The following is a 15,635-nucleotide window of genomic DNA, read 5'->3' on the forward strand; positions in this document are numbered from 1 at the left end:
AGGGTGGTGGTGGTTACTGGGTAGGCTGAAGGGTGGTGGTGGTTACTGGGTAGGCTGAAGGGTGGTGGTGGTTACTGGGTAGGATGAAGGGTGGTGGTGGTTACTGGGTAGGCTGAAGGGTGGTGGGGGTTACTGGGTAGGATGAAGGGTGGTGGTGGTTACTGGGTAGGCTGAAGGGTGGTGGTGGTTACTGGGTAGGCTGAAGGGTGGTGGTGGTTACTGGGTAGGCTGAAGGGTGGTGGTGGTTACTGGGTAGGCTGAAGGGTGGTGGGGGTTACTGGGTAGGATGAAGGGTGGTGGTGGTTACTGGGTAGGCTGAAGGGTGGTGGTGGTTACTGGGTAGGCTGAAGGGTGGTGGTGGTTACTGGGTAGGCTGAAGGGTGGTGGTGGTTACTGGGTAGACTGAAGGCTGGTGGTGGTTACTGGGTAGGATGAAGGGTGGTGGTGGTTACTGGGTAGGATGAAGGGTGGTGGTGGTTACTGGGTAGGCTGAAGGGTGGTGGTGGTTACTGGGTAGGCTGAAGGGTGGTGGTGGTTACTGGGTAGGCTGAAGGGTGGTGGTGGTTACTGGGTAGGCTGAAGGGTGGTGGGGGTTACTGGGTAGGATGAAGGGTGGTGGTGGTTACTGGGTAGGCTGAAGGGTGGTGGTGGTTACTGGGTAGGCTGAAGGGTGGTGGTGGTTACTGGGTAGGCTGAAGGGTGGTGGTGGTTACTGGGTAGACTGAAGGGTGGTGGTGGCCATACTGGGTAGGCTGAAGGGTGGTGGTGGTTACTGGGTAGGCTGAAGGGTGGTGGTGGTTACTGGGTAGACTGAAGGGTGGTGGTGGTTACTGGGTAGGCTGAAGGGTGGTAGTGGTTACTGGGTAGGCTGAAGGGTGGTGGTGGTTACTGGGTAGGCTGAAGGGTGGTGGTGGTTACTGGGTAGACTGAAGGGTGGTGGTGGCCATACTGGGTAGGCTGAAGGGTGGTGGTGGTTACTGGGTAGGATGAAGGGTAGTGGTGGTTACTGGGTAGGATGAAGGGTGGTGGTGGTTACTGGGTAGGATGAAGGGTGGTGGTGGTTACTGGGTAGGCTGAAGGGTGGTGGTGGTTACTGGGTAGGCTGAAGGGTGGTGGTTACTGGGTAGACTGAAGGGTGGTGGTGGTTACTGGGTAGGCTGAAGGGTGGTGGTGGTTACTGGGTAGGCTGAAGGGTGGTGGTGGTTATTGGGTAGGCTGAAGGGTGGTGGTGGTTACTGGGTAGGCTGAAGGGTGGTAGTGGTTACTGGGTAGGCTGAAGTGTGGTGGTGGGTACTGGGTAGGATGAAGGGTGGTGGTGGTTACTGGGTAGGCTGAAGGGTGGTGGTGGTTACTGGGTAGGATGAAGGGTGGTGGTGGTTACTGGGTAGGATGAAGGGTGGTGGTGGTTACTGGGTAGGATGAAGGGTGGTGGTGGTTACTGGGTAGGCTGAAGGGTGGTAGTGGTTACTGGGTAGACTGAAGGGTGGTGGTGGTTACTGGGTAGCCTCTCCTTTTTTAAGTCTTCCCCTCGTTCTTCCCTTTCAAGCTTATGTGGTTTAGTGCATTCTCTGTCTGTCTGCCTGTCTCTCTCTCTCTCTCTCTCTCTCTCTCTCTCTCTCTCTCTCTCTCTCTCTCTCTCTCTCTCTCTCCCTCTCCCTCTCTCTCTCTCTCTCTCTCCCTCTCCCTCTCTCACACTCACACACATACACACACACACTGCTGTGTTGTGGTGTGCTGTTTAGCCAGAGGTGTTTGGGCACGGCTCCACCTCCATTCCACAGTGTCATTGATTACCGATCACCGGATTGCTCAGACCCACTCTCTCTATGCTAGCCTGTCTCGCTTTGATTCGTCTCCCCTCTGCATTTAAGTGGACACAAAGTCAGGCCTAACTGGAATAATGTAGAACATTAGTGTTATAGTTCTACTCTCTGAAAAATCTAGAAATAATCCAGAAGAAATTATCTATCAGGGTAGTCTTGTAGACGGAGGCTTTCACTCCCCCTGGTGGTGTATGTGAGGGAGTTTATGAGTGTTTTTAATACTTATGTTGTCCAATAATTTTTTTGTTCAAACATTGCTTTCTCCATTGTCCTTCTATTCACCTCCTTTTCCTCTACCCCTGTGTCACACCTTTCAACCTCTCATCTCTCCATTCTCTCTCTCTCGTTCTCTCCGTAGGTCAGAATGATATCTTCGGAGAACCCATCTATCTTTTTGGGCGTCCAGGGAAATCCAGTGCAGACGTCAGGGCTTTGACCTACTGTGACCTCCATAGGATCCTGAGGGAGGACCTGCTGGAGGTGCTGGACATGTACCCAGACTTCTCCGACTGCTTCTGGACCAACCTGGAGATCACCTTCAACCTCCGAGATGTGAGTACCGTCAGGGGGGGGGACAGAGAGCACCATCTCCAACCACTAGTAGGTACTGTTCATGTTGGGCCGGTTTCCTGGACACAGACTGTGTAGTCTTGGACTAAAAATCATTCTCAATGGAGAATCTCCTTTGAAAGTGCTTTTTAGCCCAGGACTAGTCTTAATCTGTGTCTGGGAAACCAGCCTTTAGTCATAAAGAGAGCTTAGCACAAGGTCAATGAGTTTTAGTTAGGCAAACTAATGCAAAAGCATTACTTCTTGAATATTTAGTGTGTATAAAGCTGATGATTGATGGTGTGTGTGTATTGTGTTGTAAAGTGTGAGTTGTTTTTTGTTGAGTTACTGAAGCTGATGTGTATTAGGTAGATAGAATGAACCAGGCACCTCCCAGTGAGGACTCTGAATGTGGATACCGACGGCCGCGGCCACGACGCACGAGAAACCGGCCTGGTGAGTGTGTGTGGTTCTGCTCATTATGTCCTCATGGGTTTCTTATACATTGTTAAAAGTAAAAGTAGTGTTACTATCAATGATATGTCTAAAGTTGTGGTGATCATTGTACCTGTCCTGGTTGTGTGTAGACGGCATGGACCGTGAGGACTCATTTCCAGACCAGTCGTGTCCCTTGGGGAACCACAGCGGCCCGGACACAAGCTCCCACTGGGAGGGCATGTGTAGTAGCGCCAGCGCCTGCTCCCAGTCCAGTGACGATGAGATGAAGCCCCTGGGACATAGCAAAGCAGAGCTGTACCCCTCTGTGGACAACACCGATGACTACCCCCCTGCTGTGGTCAGCCTGCTGCCTCCCAGCGGACCCTCAGCCGGCATGGGGTTGCCCCTGGACCGAGGAAGTTACCAATACACAGGTAAAGAGAGACTGAGATATAGATACACAGTATTAGGCATGAACTTACTAAGATCAGTGGACTGTACTATGTTCTAACCTGCATCAAAGCATTCCCACAGGCATCTCTGTTCTTTCTCTACATCCCAGCTGCAGCCCCCATCAACATGCCAGGCCCAGGGGTGTATGGGTATTGGCCTGACCGGAGGACCAGTCAGTTGTCAGATCCCCAGCGGCGCTGCTCCTCAGTCAGGGGCACCTACCACTCTCCTCCCTGTGCAGAGGACAGGCCCAATGAACTGGAGTCCAGAGTGGAGCTGCTACAGTCCCAGCTCCACAGGTATAGAGGAGATGAGAGAAGAGGAGAGGAAAAGTGAGGAGAGGAGAGGAAAAGTGATATGAGAGGAAAAGTGAGGAGAGGAGAGAAGAGGAGGGGAAAAGGGATGACAGGAAAGGAGAGGAAAAGTGACGAGGGCACAGCAAAGAGGATCTTTAGAATGGAATTGTGAGGGGAGGGGAGGGGAGGATTTACAGACAGGTAAAGGAAGATAATAATTGGAGTAGAAGCCTAAATAAATAATGGAGGAAGACCAAGAAATGATTGAGAGAGATCACAGAGGAAGAAATTATTGACTTTATTTATCTATGATCTTTCCTCTCCCACCCTGCCTCCATCCTTGGCCCTGCCCAGACTGGAGACTCGGATGACTGCAGACATCCACGTGATCCTGCAGCTGCTCCAAAGGCAGATAACCCCAGTACCCCCGGCCTACAGCACTGTGTTGCCCAGCCCTCACCCTGCTCACCCCACCACCCTGTACAGCACAGCAGCCCCCATCATCCACACTGTCCCCTCCATGCCCCCAATCAAGATTGACAGCATGCCTTCGCCGCTGCAGGTGGGTACTGGTATGGTGTACAGATAGTACAGTATATATCAGTTTTTGCTTGCTACAATGCTCTGTCCTCAAAGAGCTATATGATATTGTGAAACAGTGGGCTGATAAAATGAGTGAGAGCGAGGTATTGGTATTAGAGGTTGTACAGTATACTGAGTTACTGAATCGCTTTTGTGCTTCACCTCTCTCTCTACCCCCTGTATTTTTCTTTGCAGAGCCCGGACTCAGACAAGCACAAGTCCAAGGACTCCCTGTCCAGTGGGATCCACCTCACGGTGGCCTCTGATGACACCATGTCCATGTCCCCTGAGACAGAGCCCCTTCCAGGGTCCTCCATGGGCCTCAGCCCCCCCCATGTCTCCTGCCAAACCCTGGGGCCCTCTGGACTGCTGTGTGGCAGCCTGCGTTTCCCCTCCCTCCCTGACAACCTGGAGACCTCCACAGAGGGGCAGGAGATTCAGAGGCACGTTTCTGACCCCATCCTGCCAGGCAGCTAAAACCCTCTGACCTTTAACCTTAAACCTGATCATCCCTCACTCCTAGCACCCCCTGCACCACCACAGGAGGACAATCATACTTCTCTAATCGTCCCCTCTCTCATTCCTCCTCTCCAATCCCCACACCAACCCCCTAACCTGTAAGATGCTGCTGATCAACGTGGGTTGCCTTCCACGTAGCTGAGAGGAGGTTCTATGGAGGGCCCCCTCTCACTGACTCACAGTGCCCGGGGCTGAGGCACCTCTGGTCCTGTGCGACAAACAACTTCTCCTCTCAATCAGAGCCTAGAGCATTATTGAGAGGGGGTTTAGGATTTCTGCAACCCAGACCCCACAAAGCCTGGGGGCCTGGCACTGCCTATGGAGAACTGATATGAAACTGGGCTGACTAGAAGCACACGAACACACACGTCACATGGACACTAACAATAACCCCAAACCCCCTTTTCCCTGGATCTCAAAGCTGTAGTATTGTCATTCCTCTCTCGTTTTCTTTTTGTTAAGTGATGGTCCTTTTATGCCATGGTCCTTTTTGTTGGGAGATAAGAATTTGGCCAAAAATACATATAACTGTGTGTACTGTATGTTTACACTGTAGAGGAACTGCACATTCAGGCTCAGTGCTGTTTATAAGTTGAACTGAAACGTATTTTTATAGTATCATGAGGATCTTACCGTCAATCTGGAAAATCTATTAGTTATGAATGCACACATGTATTTCTTTCACACTATTGCTATGTTGGTGTAACATATTATCAACAGATGATATAAAGAGATGGTATAAATGCTGTCTAAATACTGTTTATGTCTGTATGGTAGGAATGACTACTGTAAAAGTGGCCATTTTTGAATACAGTAATTCTACTCTCATGTTCTACCAATCATATGACTTAATGGAAAGCAATATTTGTTAACATGAAGTGACATGTCTCATTATTGAGTCAACATTGTCAGGGGTCATGAGAACAGCTAATTGACATGGGGAAAAAGCATAACGGACAGTTTTCTCATCTCCTTTATGCTGTAGTTATGTAGTACCTGTGAAGCATTATAAACACCTTTCATTTATACAGCCATTACTGCTTTGCTTGGTTCATCATGTTTGTGTATGTCTATATATCTGTTCTGTTTCACAGGACTGTTGTTACACCAAGGATGCATCATCTCTTTTTCAGGTGTGTGTGTGTGTGTGTGTGTGTGCGCAATGTTTGTTGACTATGTTTGAGTAAATGACATGGTCACATATTTAACATCACCCTTTTGAAAGGCCGGGATTCAATCTGATTCTACAAGACAATGTTCCCGCTTTTGAAGAGACCACATTAACGGTAAATGCTGCATATGTCGGTTCAATCGGAAATTACGTTCCAATGGTGCATTGTCTAAATCCGCGATCAGATTGAATCCTGGCCCAAATGTGTGCAATGACTCAAGGTGCCAAAGTTAGTGGATGTTTGATGCCCACCTGGGAGGAAGTGATGTGGATGGAATCTGCCAATCAAGTGATGTCACTGGGATAGTGTCATTTTCCCAGAATCCCAGTGTCAAGATGTTTTTGACAGTTTCAGGAGAATGTAACTCTGTTTTTTAAGCCTTTCTTGTTCTGTAAAGGTTTCTTGAAGCACAAAATCATAATTCTTATTCATCTTTTTTAGATTAAAGATTATTTATAACAAATAATACACAAACTTCAACTACTGACAAGTTGTTTATTTTTGGTTGAGGGCTTGGACTTAAGTGGTTTGCACCATTTACTCTTCTTCAGTTGGGCTTACTTTTGTGGAATTCATAGACATTAACTTATAAACCATATTTTAAAACCAGAAATTCGTTCAGTTGGGCCATGTTAAAGGCCCAGTTCATCCCAAAGGTGTTTGATGGGGTTGAGGTCAGGGCTCTGTGTAGGCTAGTCAAATTCTTCTTCCACACGATCTCGACAAACCATTTCTGTATGGACCTCGCTTTATGCATGGGGACATTGTCATGCTGAAAAAGGAAAGGGCCTTCCCCAAACTGTTGCCACAATTTTGAAAGCACAGAATCTTCTAGAATGTCATTGTATGCTGTAGAGTTAAGTTTTCCCTTCACTGGAACTAAGGGGCCTAGCCCAAACCATGAAAAACAGCCCCAGACCATTATTTCTCCTCCACCAAACTTTACAGTTGGCACTATGCATTAGGGCAGGTAGTGTTCTCCTGGCATCCACCAAACCCAGATTTGTCCGTCGGACTGACGCATTTTTACTGCTTCAGAGTCCAATGGCAGCGAGCTTTACATCACTCTATCCGGCGCTTGGCATTGCGCATGATGATCTTACGCTTGTGTGTGGCTGCTCGGTCACAGAAACCTACTTCATGAAGCTCCCGACAAACCGTTATCGTGCTGACGTTGCTCCCAGAGGCAGTTTGGAACTCAGTAGTGAGTATTGCAACCGAGGACAGATGATTTTCACCACTCGGCGGTCTCGTTCTTTGAGCTTGTTGCTCCTAGACGTTTCCACTTCACAATAACAGCATTACAGTTCACCAGGGCAGCTCTAACAGGGCAGAAATCTGACGAACTGAGCTCTTCAGTAAGGCCATTTTACTGCCAATGTTTGTCTATGGAGATCGCATGGTTGTCTGCTAGATCTTATACTCCTGTCAGTAACAGGTGTAGCTGAAATTGCCAAATACACTAATACTGAAATTGTGAAAATTATAATAGTGAGAAATGTTGGTGGGATGGAGTTTTGACCTGCCTTGTGACATCACCAGGAAGTAAATTAGTTAATTGACCAATAAGAGAGTTCCAAACCTCTCTGCCAATAACGGCTAGTTTTCAGCAGGTTGACATTTATTGTCATGAATCTTGCCCTGGAGGCAGACCTGAGCTATTTCTGCTAAATGGGCCAGTTGCAAAGTCAAAATTGGTTATATCGTAAAAAATTCATTTAAACTAAATTAGCTTTTTGCTCTTAATTTAAGGTTAGGCATTAGGGTTAGCAGTGTGGTTAAGGTTAGGTTTAAAATGAGACGTTATGACTATGTAGCTGTCAGCAGCTAGTGACAACTCTGTAGAGCTGCCTCCAGTGCAACATTCATGACAATAAATGCCAACCCGACAGTTTTCCCCTACATAACAGAAATTGCTCTTTTTGAACATTTTAATTGAAAATAATCACTAAGGTACTTAACTGTTACCCAGAAATTATTTAATGTTGAGATCAAAACAGCTGTATTGGACCTTTAAGAACACTGCAGAGAGAAATGTAATGTTAGGAGCTGACAGAACTATACCTGCTCAGTGCAATACATAGCCATCTGTACATTGAAGTGACGTTATGCCCACCTAAATAAATCCTGACATCCTGACCTATCCGTGTGTATTCAGTGATGCAATAACACTGACAACTACAAAAACACATGAAGGAATATTTATTAGTTAGAGCAAATTTGGTAATACAAACTTTTATGAAAAAAGCTACTACATGTAGATTTGCCTTATCATCAATATCTTTATGTACATTTCCCCTTGTACAAACATGCGAAAAGGGGGTTGACCTTCGAGTACAGAGAACAATAAAAAGATAGGGAGAGCGAGACACGAGAAAAAAAGGTTTCACTCTCCTTCAGTACTAGGCTAAGTAAACGTATTTGTTTCACACAGTCTTGAATAGGAACTGCAGTTGTTCCGAGCAACTCTACTCAAAATGAAGAAAACGTTATTAATCTTGTTTTTGGTAGGTTCTGGTCTAGTCCAAAGGGGCTGATGGCAAAGTATCCAAAAACTGTGAGACATGCAACTGTGTGTTGAACACAGGAGGCTGCTGAGGGGAGGACGACTCATAATAATGGCTGGAACGAAGCAAATGGAATGGCATCAAACACCTGGAAACCACGTGTTAGATGTGTTTCATACCATTCCACCTATTCCGCTCCAGCCATTAGAATGAGCCTGTTCTCCCCAATTAAAGTGCCACCAACTTCCTGTGGTATTGAACCATAACACTTCAGTCACTTCACTATATGTCAGATTATCACAGTATAATCATGGAAGTGATCTGGTACCAGCAAACCATTTAAAAAAATACTTATGAGGCCTTAAAATTTGACTTATGGTTTCAAATTCAGAAGTCTACAACTGGATTCAAACCAGTTCAGAAAGACACCCAGATGACCCTAAATTACATTTTCTGACAGTGAGTGTCGTTTTAAATCCAGTTTCCTGACCCTAAATATGTCGTTATAGCTGGCTATATAGCTGGCTAAAACAACAGGTTAAACACACTCAAGAGGCAGTCTTCAGTTGGAACTGCACTGTTTCACTCCATAATGAATTGACCATCTAGAATTGTTGAACCAACTGAAGCATTATGGCGCTGTACAGACACTGATGCATTATGGCGCTGTACAGACACTGATGCATTATGGCGCTGTACAGACACTGATGCATTATGCCACTGTACAGACACTGATGCATTATGGCGCTGTACAGACACTGATGCATTATGGCGCTGTACAGACACTGATGCATTATGGCGCTGTACAGACACTGATGCATTATGGCGCTGTACAGACACTGATGCATTATGGCGCTGTACAGACACTGAAGCATTATGGCGCTGTACAGACACTGATGCATTATGGCGCTGTACGGACACTGATGCATTATGGCGCTGTACAGACACTGATGCATTATGGCGCTGTACGGACACTGATGCATTATGGCGCTGTACAGACACTGATGCATTATGGCGCTGTACGGACACTGATGCATTATGGCGCTGTACAGACACTGATGCATTATGGCGCTGTACAGACACTGATGCATTATGGCGCTGTACAGACACTGATGATTAACAAAACAATAAATAAAGACAACATACTCCTTTTGACACAGGGATTAGTTCTATCAAAAACAGAGTAAACCAGGACATTGTGGAGTGGGACAAAGAGTTCACACCGCCTCCCATACGCACATCAATCAGCCAGGACAGAGCAGTGGTTTGAGGCAGTCCTGCAAGATTTACTTCCACTCAAAAACACATGTCCAAGTTCTGAATCCACACATCGTCCTCATCCTCCAGCCCTTCACATCCACACCTGAGGTGAAGGTTGGCTTTAGACCCGCAGGATCTCTAGGCAGTTGTTGTAGCCGATGGCGATCCAGTCAGGCTGGGTGGAGGCCCACTGGACATTGTTGATCTCCCCCTCAGCTGTGTAGGCCAGAATAGGGTCCTCGATGGCCCTGGGCATTTGCTGGATGTCCCATATCAGCGCCTGGTGGTCGTCGGCTGAGGAAAGACAAGACATTATTATTACACTGAAGGGAGAAGGTGAGAAGACTTAGAATGGGGTCTGAGGAAAGGTGAACTGGTGAAGAAGCTGTTTGTGCCTTACCTGCAGTGCAGATGTGACAGGAGGAGTGGGGAGCCCAGGCGATGCCGTTGACACAGGCCCGGTGGTTGTTGAGGCGGGCCACCGGCGTGCAGGGAACACGCACGTCCAGAATCACAACCTGAGACACACAGCACAGGAGAGAGAACACATTAAATGGGGATAAGGAGAGGGAGCAACAAAGAGAGAATGGACAATACCAAACTGAAAGAGGAATGAGAAAGTAGAGTAAAATAGACTGACTTCCATGCCGTCCATAGCCATGGTGGCCAGGTAGTTGGGGTCCTGTTTGTTCCAGCAGAGGCGCAGTAGGGGGTGGTGCTGGGGATCTTCATAGATGATGGTGCTGTGTTCCAGGTGCCGCAGGTCAAACATGCGTACTGAGCCGTCCGCGCCGACCGACGCAAACATGTCCCGACCACCGCCTGCGCGGCTGAACGCGATGTCATACACCTAGACACAGAGAACACCACCAACATACAGAGTTATTACACTGGTATACCCACAGACACACATTCAGACTTTATGATCTCAGGACCAGGGGTTGGAACCAAAATTATTTGTTCCGAACAGAACCCCTATTTGTTTTGTTCCAGTGGTCCGACCAGCATAATAAAATTCTGAACTGGTTGGAACCCAAAAAAAGTAACGGTTCATATTGCTCCTTTTGGTAAAATGTTTAGGCTGTAAAATAAACCGTTTTCACATTTAGCTCATTCATTTGCTTCATCAATTAGTTTGGATGGAGCAGCTTGCGGTGTATGCACAAGCTATTTGTTGATATGTTTAATTGGCCATTTAAGTGCAGGCGCGAGATAAGACATTTTCATGGGTGGGGAGAGAGAGGGGTGGACATGGAGGGGGCTTGGTTTGAAGCGCTAAACATCATCTGAATTGGGATGTGTTTAGGCTATTACTAGAATACCTTTAGAGTCGTAACTTCACTGAATTACATAGTTAAATATTAGACATTAGGAATATTTTTTTAACAACAATATAACATTATTAATCGGTTCTCAGGATTTGGAAAGAAGGATTCTGTTACGGAACAGTAGAGACCTGTTTCGTTCCTCAATAAATGTCATTATTTTCCGGTTTTCGGTTCTGCTCCCTGAACAGGTTCTAGCCGCTGCTCATGACAACTAGCCTTTACTTACTAATTCATACAAGTAAACTAAACTTCAAGGCAAGGCTTATATTCCCCCTCAGCCCTCACACACACCTCTTTGTCATGAGCAATGAGCTGGGTCTTGACGTGGCCGGAGACAAGGTTGACTCTGCCCAGCACTTGGCCAGTCTCCAACCCCCAGATAGTACAGGTGGTGTCAATGCTGGAGGTGCCTGTAATGGACAGACCAGAACCAGGATTAAAAACACTGACACTCACCAAACAAGACACACTGTAAAACTTCAATTAATAGCCTGGGTGTTTATTTGCATTAATCACTCTACACAACCGGCGCTTATTTGAGACAGGCTTCTATTTCCATTATGCACACAGCTCAATAAAATGTTGAAGAGACTACCAGTTTGACCAGTATAAAAATTATAATAACAAATCCATCGCAGATCAGACCTGCAAAGGCTGCCTATCACACACCCTCTATTTCACGCTTCAGCACCATTCATTTGATGCAGCGTTTTATTTTTGGTGGCGTCATGGCTCGCAACATTGACAGAATAAAAAATGTAATGCACGACTGTGGGAATATCAGAGCTGTGTCCATGGTAACAGTTGTAAACAATTCATTTAGACCCAGCATTTATTTGCTGAAATATGTGACGATGCCCAGATTTTAAAAGTGACAGGCAGCTAGCTATTTGAGATTGCATTTCAATTGTTTTACGCTACTTACTCTGACACACATGCTGTAGACACTGACAGCACACCAGTAGACTATATGCTAGAGCTGGGCGATATGGACAAACATCCATGTCACAATAAATGGACTAAATTCTCACGATAACTTGAACGACAAGTTTATAACATTAATGTGCACCACAGTTATTTTTTTTATATTACTCTTAAATCTACTACTTTGAATGTTGTAGCTATCAATTGTTGTATTAACAATCACCCATATTAGCAAACTTATTTCATTTGAAACTTCACATTTCTCTACTAGGGAACCTATAGGTTGTTTACTGTAATGAACGAGATCAGCAAAATGTCCATGATATTTGGTCAGTGTCAATAATTTTCGGTTTATAGTCCCAGCTCTACTTTATGCATATGCCCCATCTCTTACCCAGTAGATTAGGATCCACTTCATTCCAGTCAAACGAGGTGAGTGGGGCACAGAAGTCAGAGTTCTTGTTGTTATTCAGCAAGCATTCCAAACGCGTCTCTGTTTCACTGACCTAAGGGGTAACATTTAACAAGCCATAAGATGCTATACAACTACATAGAAAAGAAGAGTCCCCCCTGGGCAAGTAACTAGCTAGAGTGCAACTCCAGATGCTGTTAGAGAGACACAATAGTTAGAAGAGGGTGCTGGCCAGGGAGCGCCCAACATATGACATCTATTATGTTTACGTATGATTTAGTATCAAGGAGGCTGTGGGTGCATGCATACCCTCCAGATGCGCAGGTAGTCCCCGCTAGTGGCAAGCAGGTCTGGGTAAACACCCTTGCTGTCCGGGATCCACATAATCTTGGTGGTGGGGTAGGGGTGGTCAAAGGTGTTCCTGCAGATGAACTCTGAACTCTCCTCCTCCAGACCCACAATCTGCACCTGAAGACAAATAATAATTAAATCAGAAATCGCTCTTGATATACAGTCGTGGCCAAAAGTTTTGAGAATGACACAAATATAAATTTTCACAAAGTCTGCTGCCTCAGTTTGTATGATGGCAATTTGCATATACTCCAGAATGTTATGAAGAGTGATCAGATGAATTGCAAAGTCCCTCTTTGCCATACAAATGAACTGAATCCCATAAAAACATTTCCACTGCATTTCAGCCCTGCCACAAAAGGACCAGCTGACATCATGTCAGTGATTCTCTTGTTAACACAGGTGTGAGTGTTGACGAGGACAAGGCTGGAGATCCCTCTGTCATGCTGTTTGAGTTCGAATAACAGACTGGAAGCTTCAAAATGAGGGTGATGCTTGGAATCATTGTTCTTCCTCGGTCAACCATGGTTGAACATCAAGGAGAGTGGTTCAACTGTTGTGAATAAGGCTTCAGGGCGCTCAAGAAAGTCCAGCAAGTGCCAGGACTGTCTCCTAAAGTTGATTCAGCTGCGGGATCGGGGCACCACCAGTACAGAGCTTGCTCAGGAATGACAGCAGGCAGGTGTGAGTACATCTGCACACACAGTGAGGTGAAGATTTTTGGAGGATGGCCTGGTGTCAAGAAGGGCAGCAAAGAAGCCACTTCTCTCCAGGAAAAACATCAGGAAGACTGATATTCTGCAAAAGGTACAGGGATTGGACTGCTGAGGACTGGGGTAAAGTCATTTTCTCTGATGAATCCCCTTTCCGAATGTTTGGGGCATCCGGAAAAAAGCTTGTCCGGAGAAGACAAGGTGAGCGCTACCATCAGCCCTGTGTCATGCCAACAGTAAAGCATCCTGAGACCATTCATGTGTGGGGGTTTTTCTCAGCCAAGGGAGTGAGCTCACTCACAATCTTGCCTAAGAACACAGCCATGAATAAAGAATGGTACCAACACATCCTCCGAGAGCAACTTCTTCCAACCATCCAGGAACAGTTTGGTGATGAACAATGCCTAAGTGGCTCGGGGAACAAAACATCAATATTTTGGGTCCATGGCCAGGAAACTCCCCAGACCTTAATCCCATTGAGAACCTGTGGTCAATCCTCAAGAGGCGGGTGGACAAACAAAAACCCACAAATTCTGACAAACTCCAAGCGTTGATTATGCAAGAATGTGCTGCCATCAGTCAGGATGTGGCCCAGAAGTTAATTGACGGCATGATGCCAGGGCAGATTGCAGAGGTCTTGAAAAAGAAGGGTCAACACCGCAAATATTGACTCTTTGCATCAACCTCATGTAATTGTCAATAAAAGTCTTTGACACTTATGAAATGCTTGTAATTATACTTCAGTATTCCATAGTAACATCTGACAAAAATATCTAAAGACAAAAATATCTAAAGACACTGAAGCAGCTAACTTTGTGGAAATTAATATTTGTGTCATTCTCAAAACTTTTTAAGTTGAGAAGATTCTCAAAATGGGGGAATGTCGTGGAAATTGCAAGATTATGTTATAATGCTTGTATTGCATTATAATGGTTGTTTTATTCGACAGAATAGAGTATTCTGTTAACTATTGTGTGTGTGTTCTACTGAGGATGGGCCTCTATGAGATAGCACTGACAGAGATTTACGATGTCTTTGGGTGATAAAACCTAAAGAGCATTCCAGATAACATGAGGTAATGTTTTTGGAACCAGGAACGGGATTAGAACCTCGTCTTAGGGACCAAACTGAACTATCATTTATAGCGAATGCTATCTGGCTAAGGGATACTCCTTTCTCAAGTAAAAGTCTTTCTTTGTGAACTGTTCCTAAGATCTGTGGTTCGTCATGTAGATTGAGAGGGGTGTATATTGGCTATAAAAGATCTTTGTACTTTTGTGTCGTCACTATCAACGGTTCATTAGAAATGGTGAATCGTTTAAAGTCATTGCTAATGCAAAGCTCTTATTATTAAAGATGTAGTTTAAGTATAACTCTGACTGGTGTGTGAAGTTTAACTCTCATTTGGTCATGCAGAAATTAGCCACCACACAAGGAACAAATTACTCAGAGCTTAAACACACTTCATACTGTTTTTATTCACTTTTTGGTCATGTTCATTCTTTGTGGGTGTGATCTTATAACATAGAAGCGAAGATCTGTTCTGGGTTATGTTTATACCCAAGATCTGTTCTGGGTGGCCCACATCACAGCATTGTGGGAGTCACGGTGGTCCCAACTAATTCGTTTTGATTGTACACTGGGACTGTTAACAAAAACATACAATTCATCTTCTCACTCACCTTATTGTTATATTCTTCAACGAAACTTCCAAGGGCCAGGCGAAAGCGTTTGTCGGGACGAACGCTCCAGTTCATTGCATACACCGTCCATGGCGCTTCGTATTTGTATATCTCTTTTCGCTTACCGTGGAGAGACATAGCTCAATAAACGAGCTCTTATATCAAATCCTTACCTATATAAAACAAAACAACTGTTTCCTAGGAACAAAATATACCCCACGGCTCGTTAAAGACTTTCCGAATTGAAGATTTGAACAGTTCAAATGACAAAGGCTGTCAAAGCTAGCAAACAGTCGTTAGTTACGGATACAACACTAGCCCAGTTAACGCCATTAGCTAGCTAGTAGCGCGTTGTACCGCGTGATAGCTATCACTGTCGGACAACGAAGGCGACGTTTAAGCTTAAATGAAGCTTCGAGACACACGTTAGCTTACGGCCAATAGTCTGTGAATTTGCGATTCGCTCGATTTTGATGATCCGGGTAGGTGAGCCTGCTTTTCAAATTGAGTCCCCTGCTAGCTTTGACCCGACTCCGACTTCAACAACACTGCTGCTGTAACCACAAAGAGGGGTGGGGGATCATTCTCCTCGAATCTCCTCCCATCGAAGAAAATGTCGGCGGTGT

General features: G+C 45.6%; 2 protein-coding genes across 2 annotated transcripts in view; one reads left to right on the forward strand and one right to left on the reverse strand.

Moving 5' to 3' along the window:
• Positions 1 to 6,312, forward strand: part of LOC106601567 (potassium voltage-gated channel subfamily H member 6-like) — a 40,282-nt gene extending 33,970 nt beyond the window's left edge. Inside the window, exons 12-17 of the mRNA XM_045720136.2 lie at positions 2,182 to 2,375; positions 2,741 to 2,828; positions 2,960 to 3,244; positions 3,373 to 3,562; positions 3,914 to 4,121; positions 4,337 to 6,312. Coding sequence (XP_045576092.1) covers positions 2,182 to 2,375; positions 2,741 to 2,828; positions 2,960 to 3,244; positions 3,373 to 3,562; positions 3,914 to 4,121; positions 4,337 to 4,618 — 1,247 coding nt within the window. The 3' untranslated portion in view covers positions 4,619 to 6,312. The remainder of the gene's footprint in view (positions 1 to 2,181; positions 2,376 to 2,740; positions 2,829 to 2,959; positions 3,245 to 3,372; positions 3,563 to 3,913; positions 4,122 to 4,336) is intronic.
• Positions 6,313 to 9,455: 3,143 nt separating this feature from the next.
• LOC106601566 (DDB1- and CUL4-associated factor 7) lies at positions 9,456 to 15,577 on the reverse strand. Its single transcript, XM_045720141.2, has 7 exons — positions 15,010 to 15,577; positions 12,573 to 12,731; positions 12,246 to 12,357; positions 11,219 to 11,337; positions 10,240 to 10,449; positions 10,000 to 10,117; positions 9,456 to 9,893 (listed from the first exon to the last, which is right to left on the reverse strand). The coding sequence occupies exons 1-7, from the start codon at positions 15,145 to 15,147 to the stop codon at positions 9,721 to 9,723; spliced, it is 1,029 nt and encodes a 342-aa protein (XP_045576097.1). The 5' UTR covers positions 15,148 to 15,577; the 3' UTR covers positions 9,456 to 9,720.
• Between the last annotated feature and the right edge of the window lie 58 nt (positions 15,578 to 15,635).

Source organism: Salmo salar, chromosome 06, assembly GCF_965601325.2.
Source record: "Salmo salar chromosome 06, fSalSal1, whole genome shotgun sequence".
In the NCBI taxonomy this organism is placed as follows: Eukaryota; Metazoa; Chordata; class Actinopteri; order Salmoniformes; family Salmonidae; genus Salmo; species Salmo salar.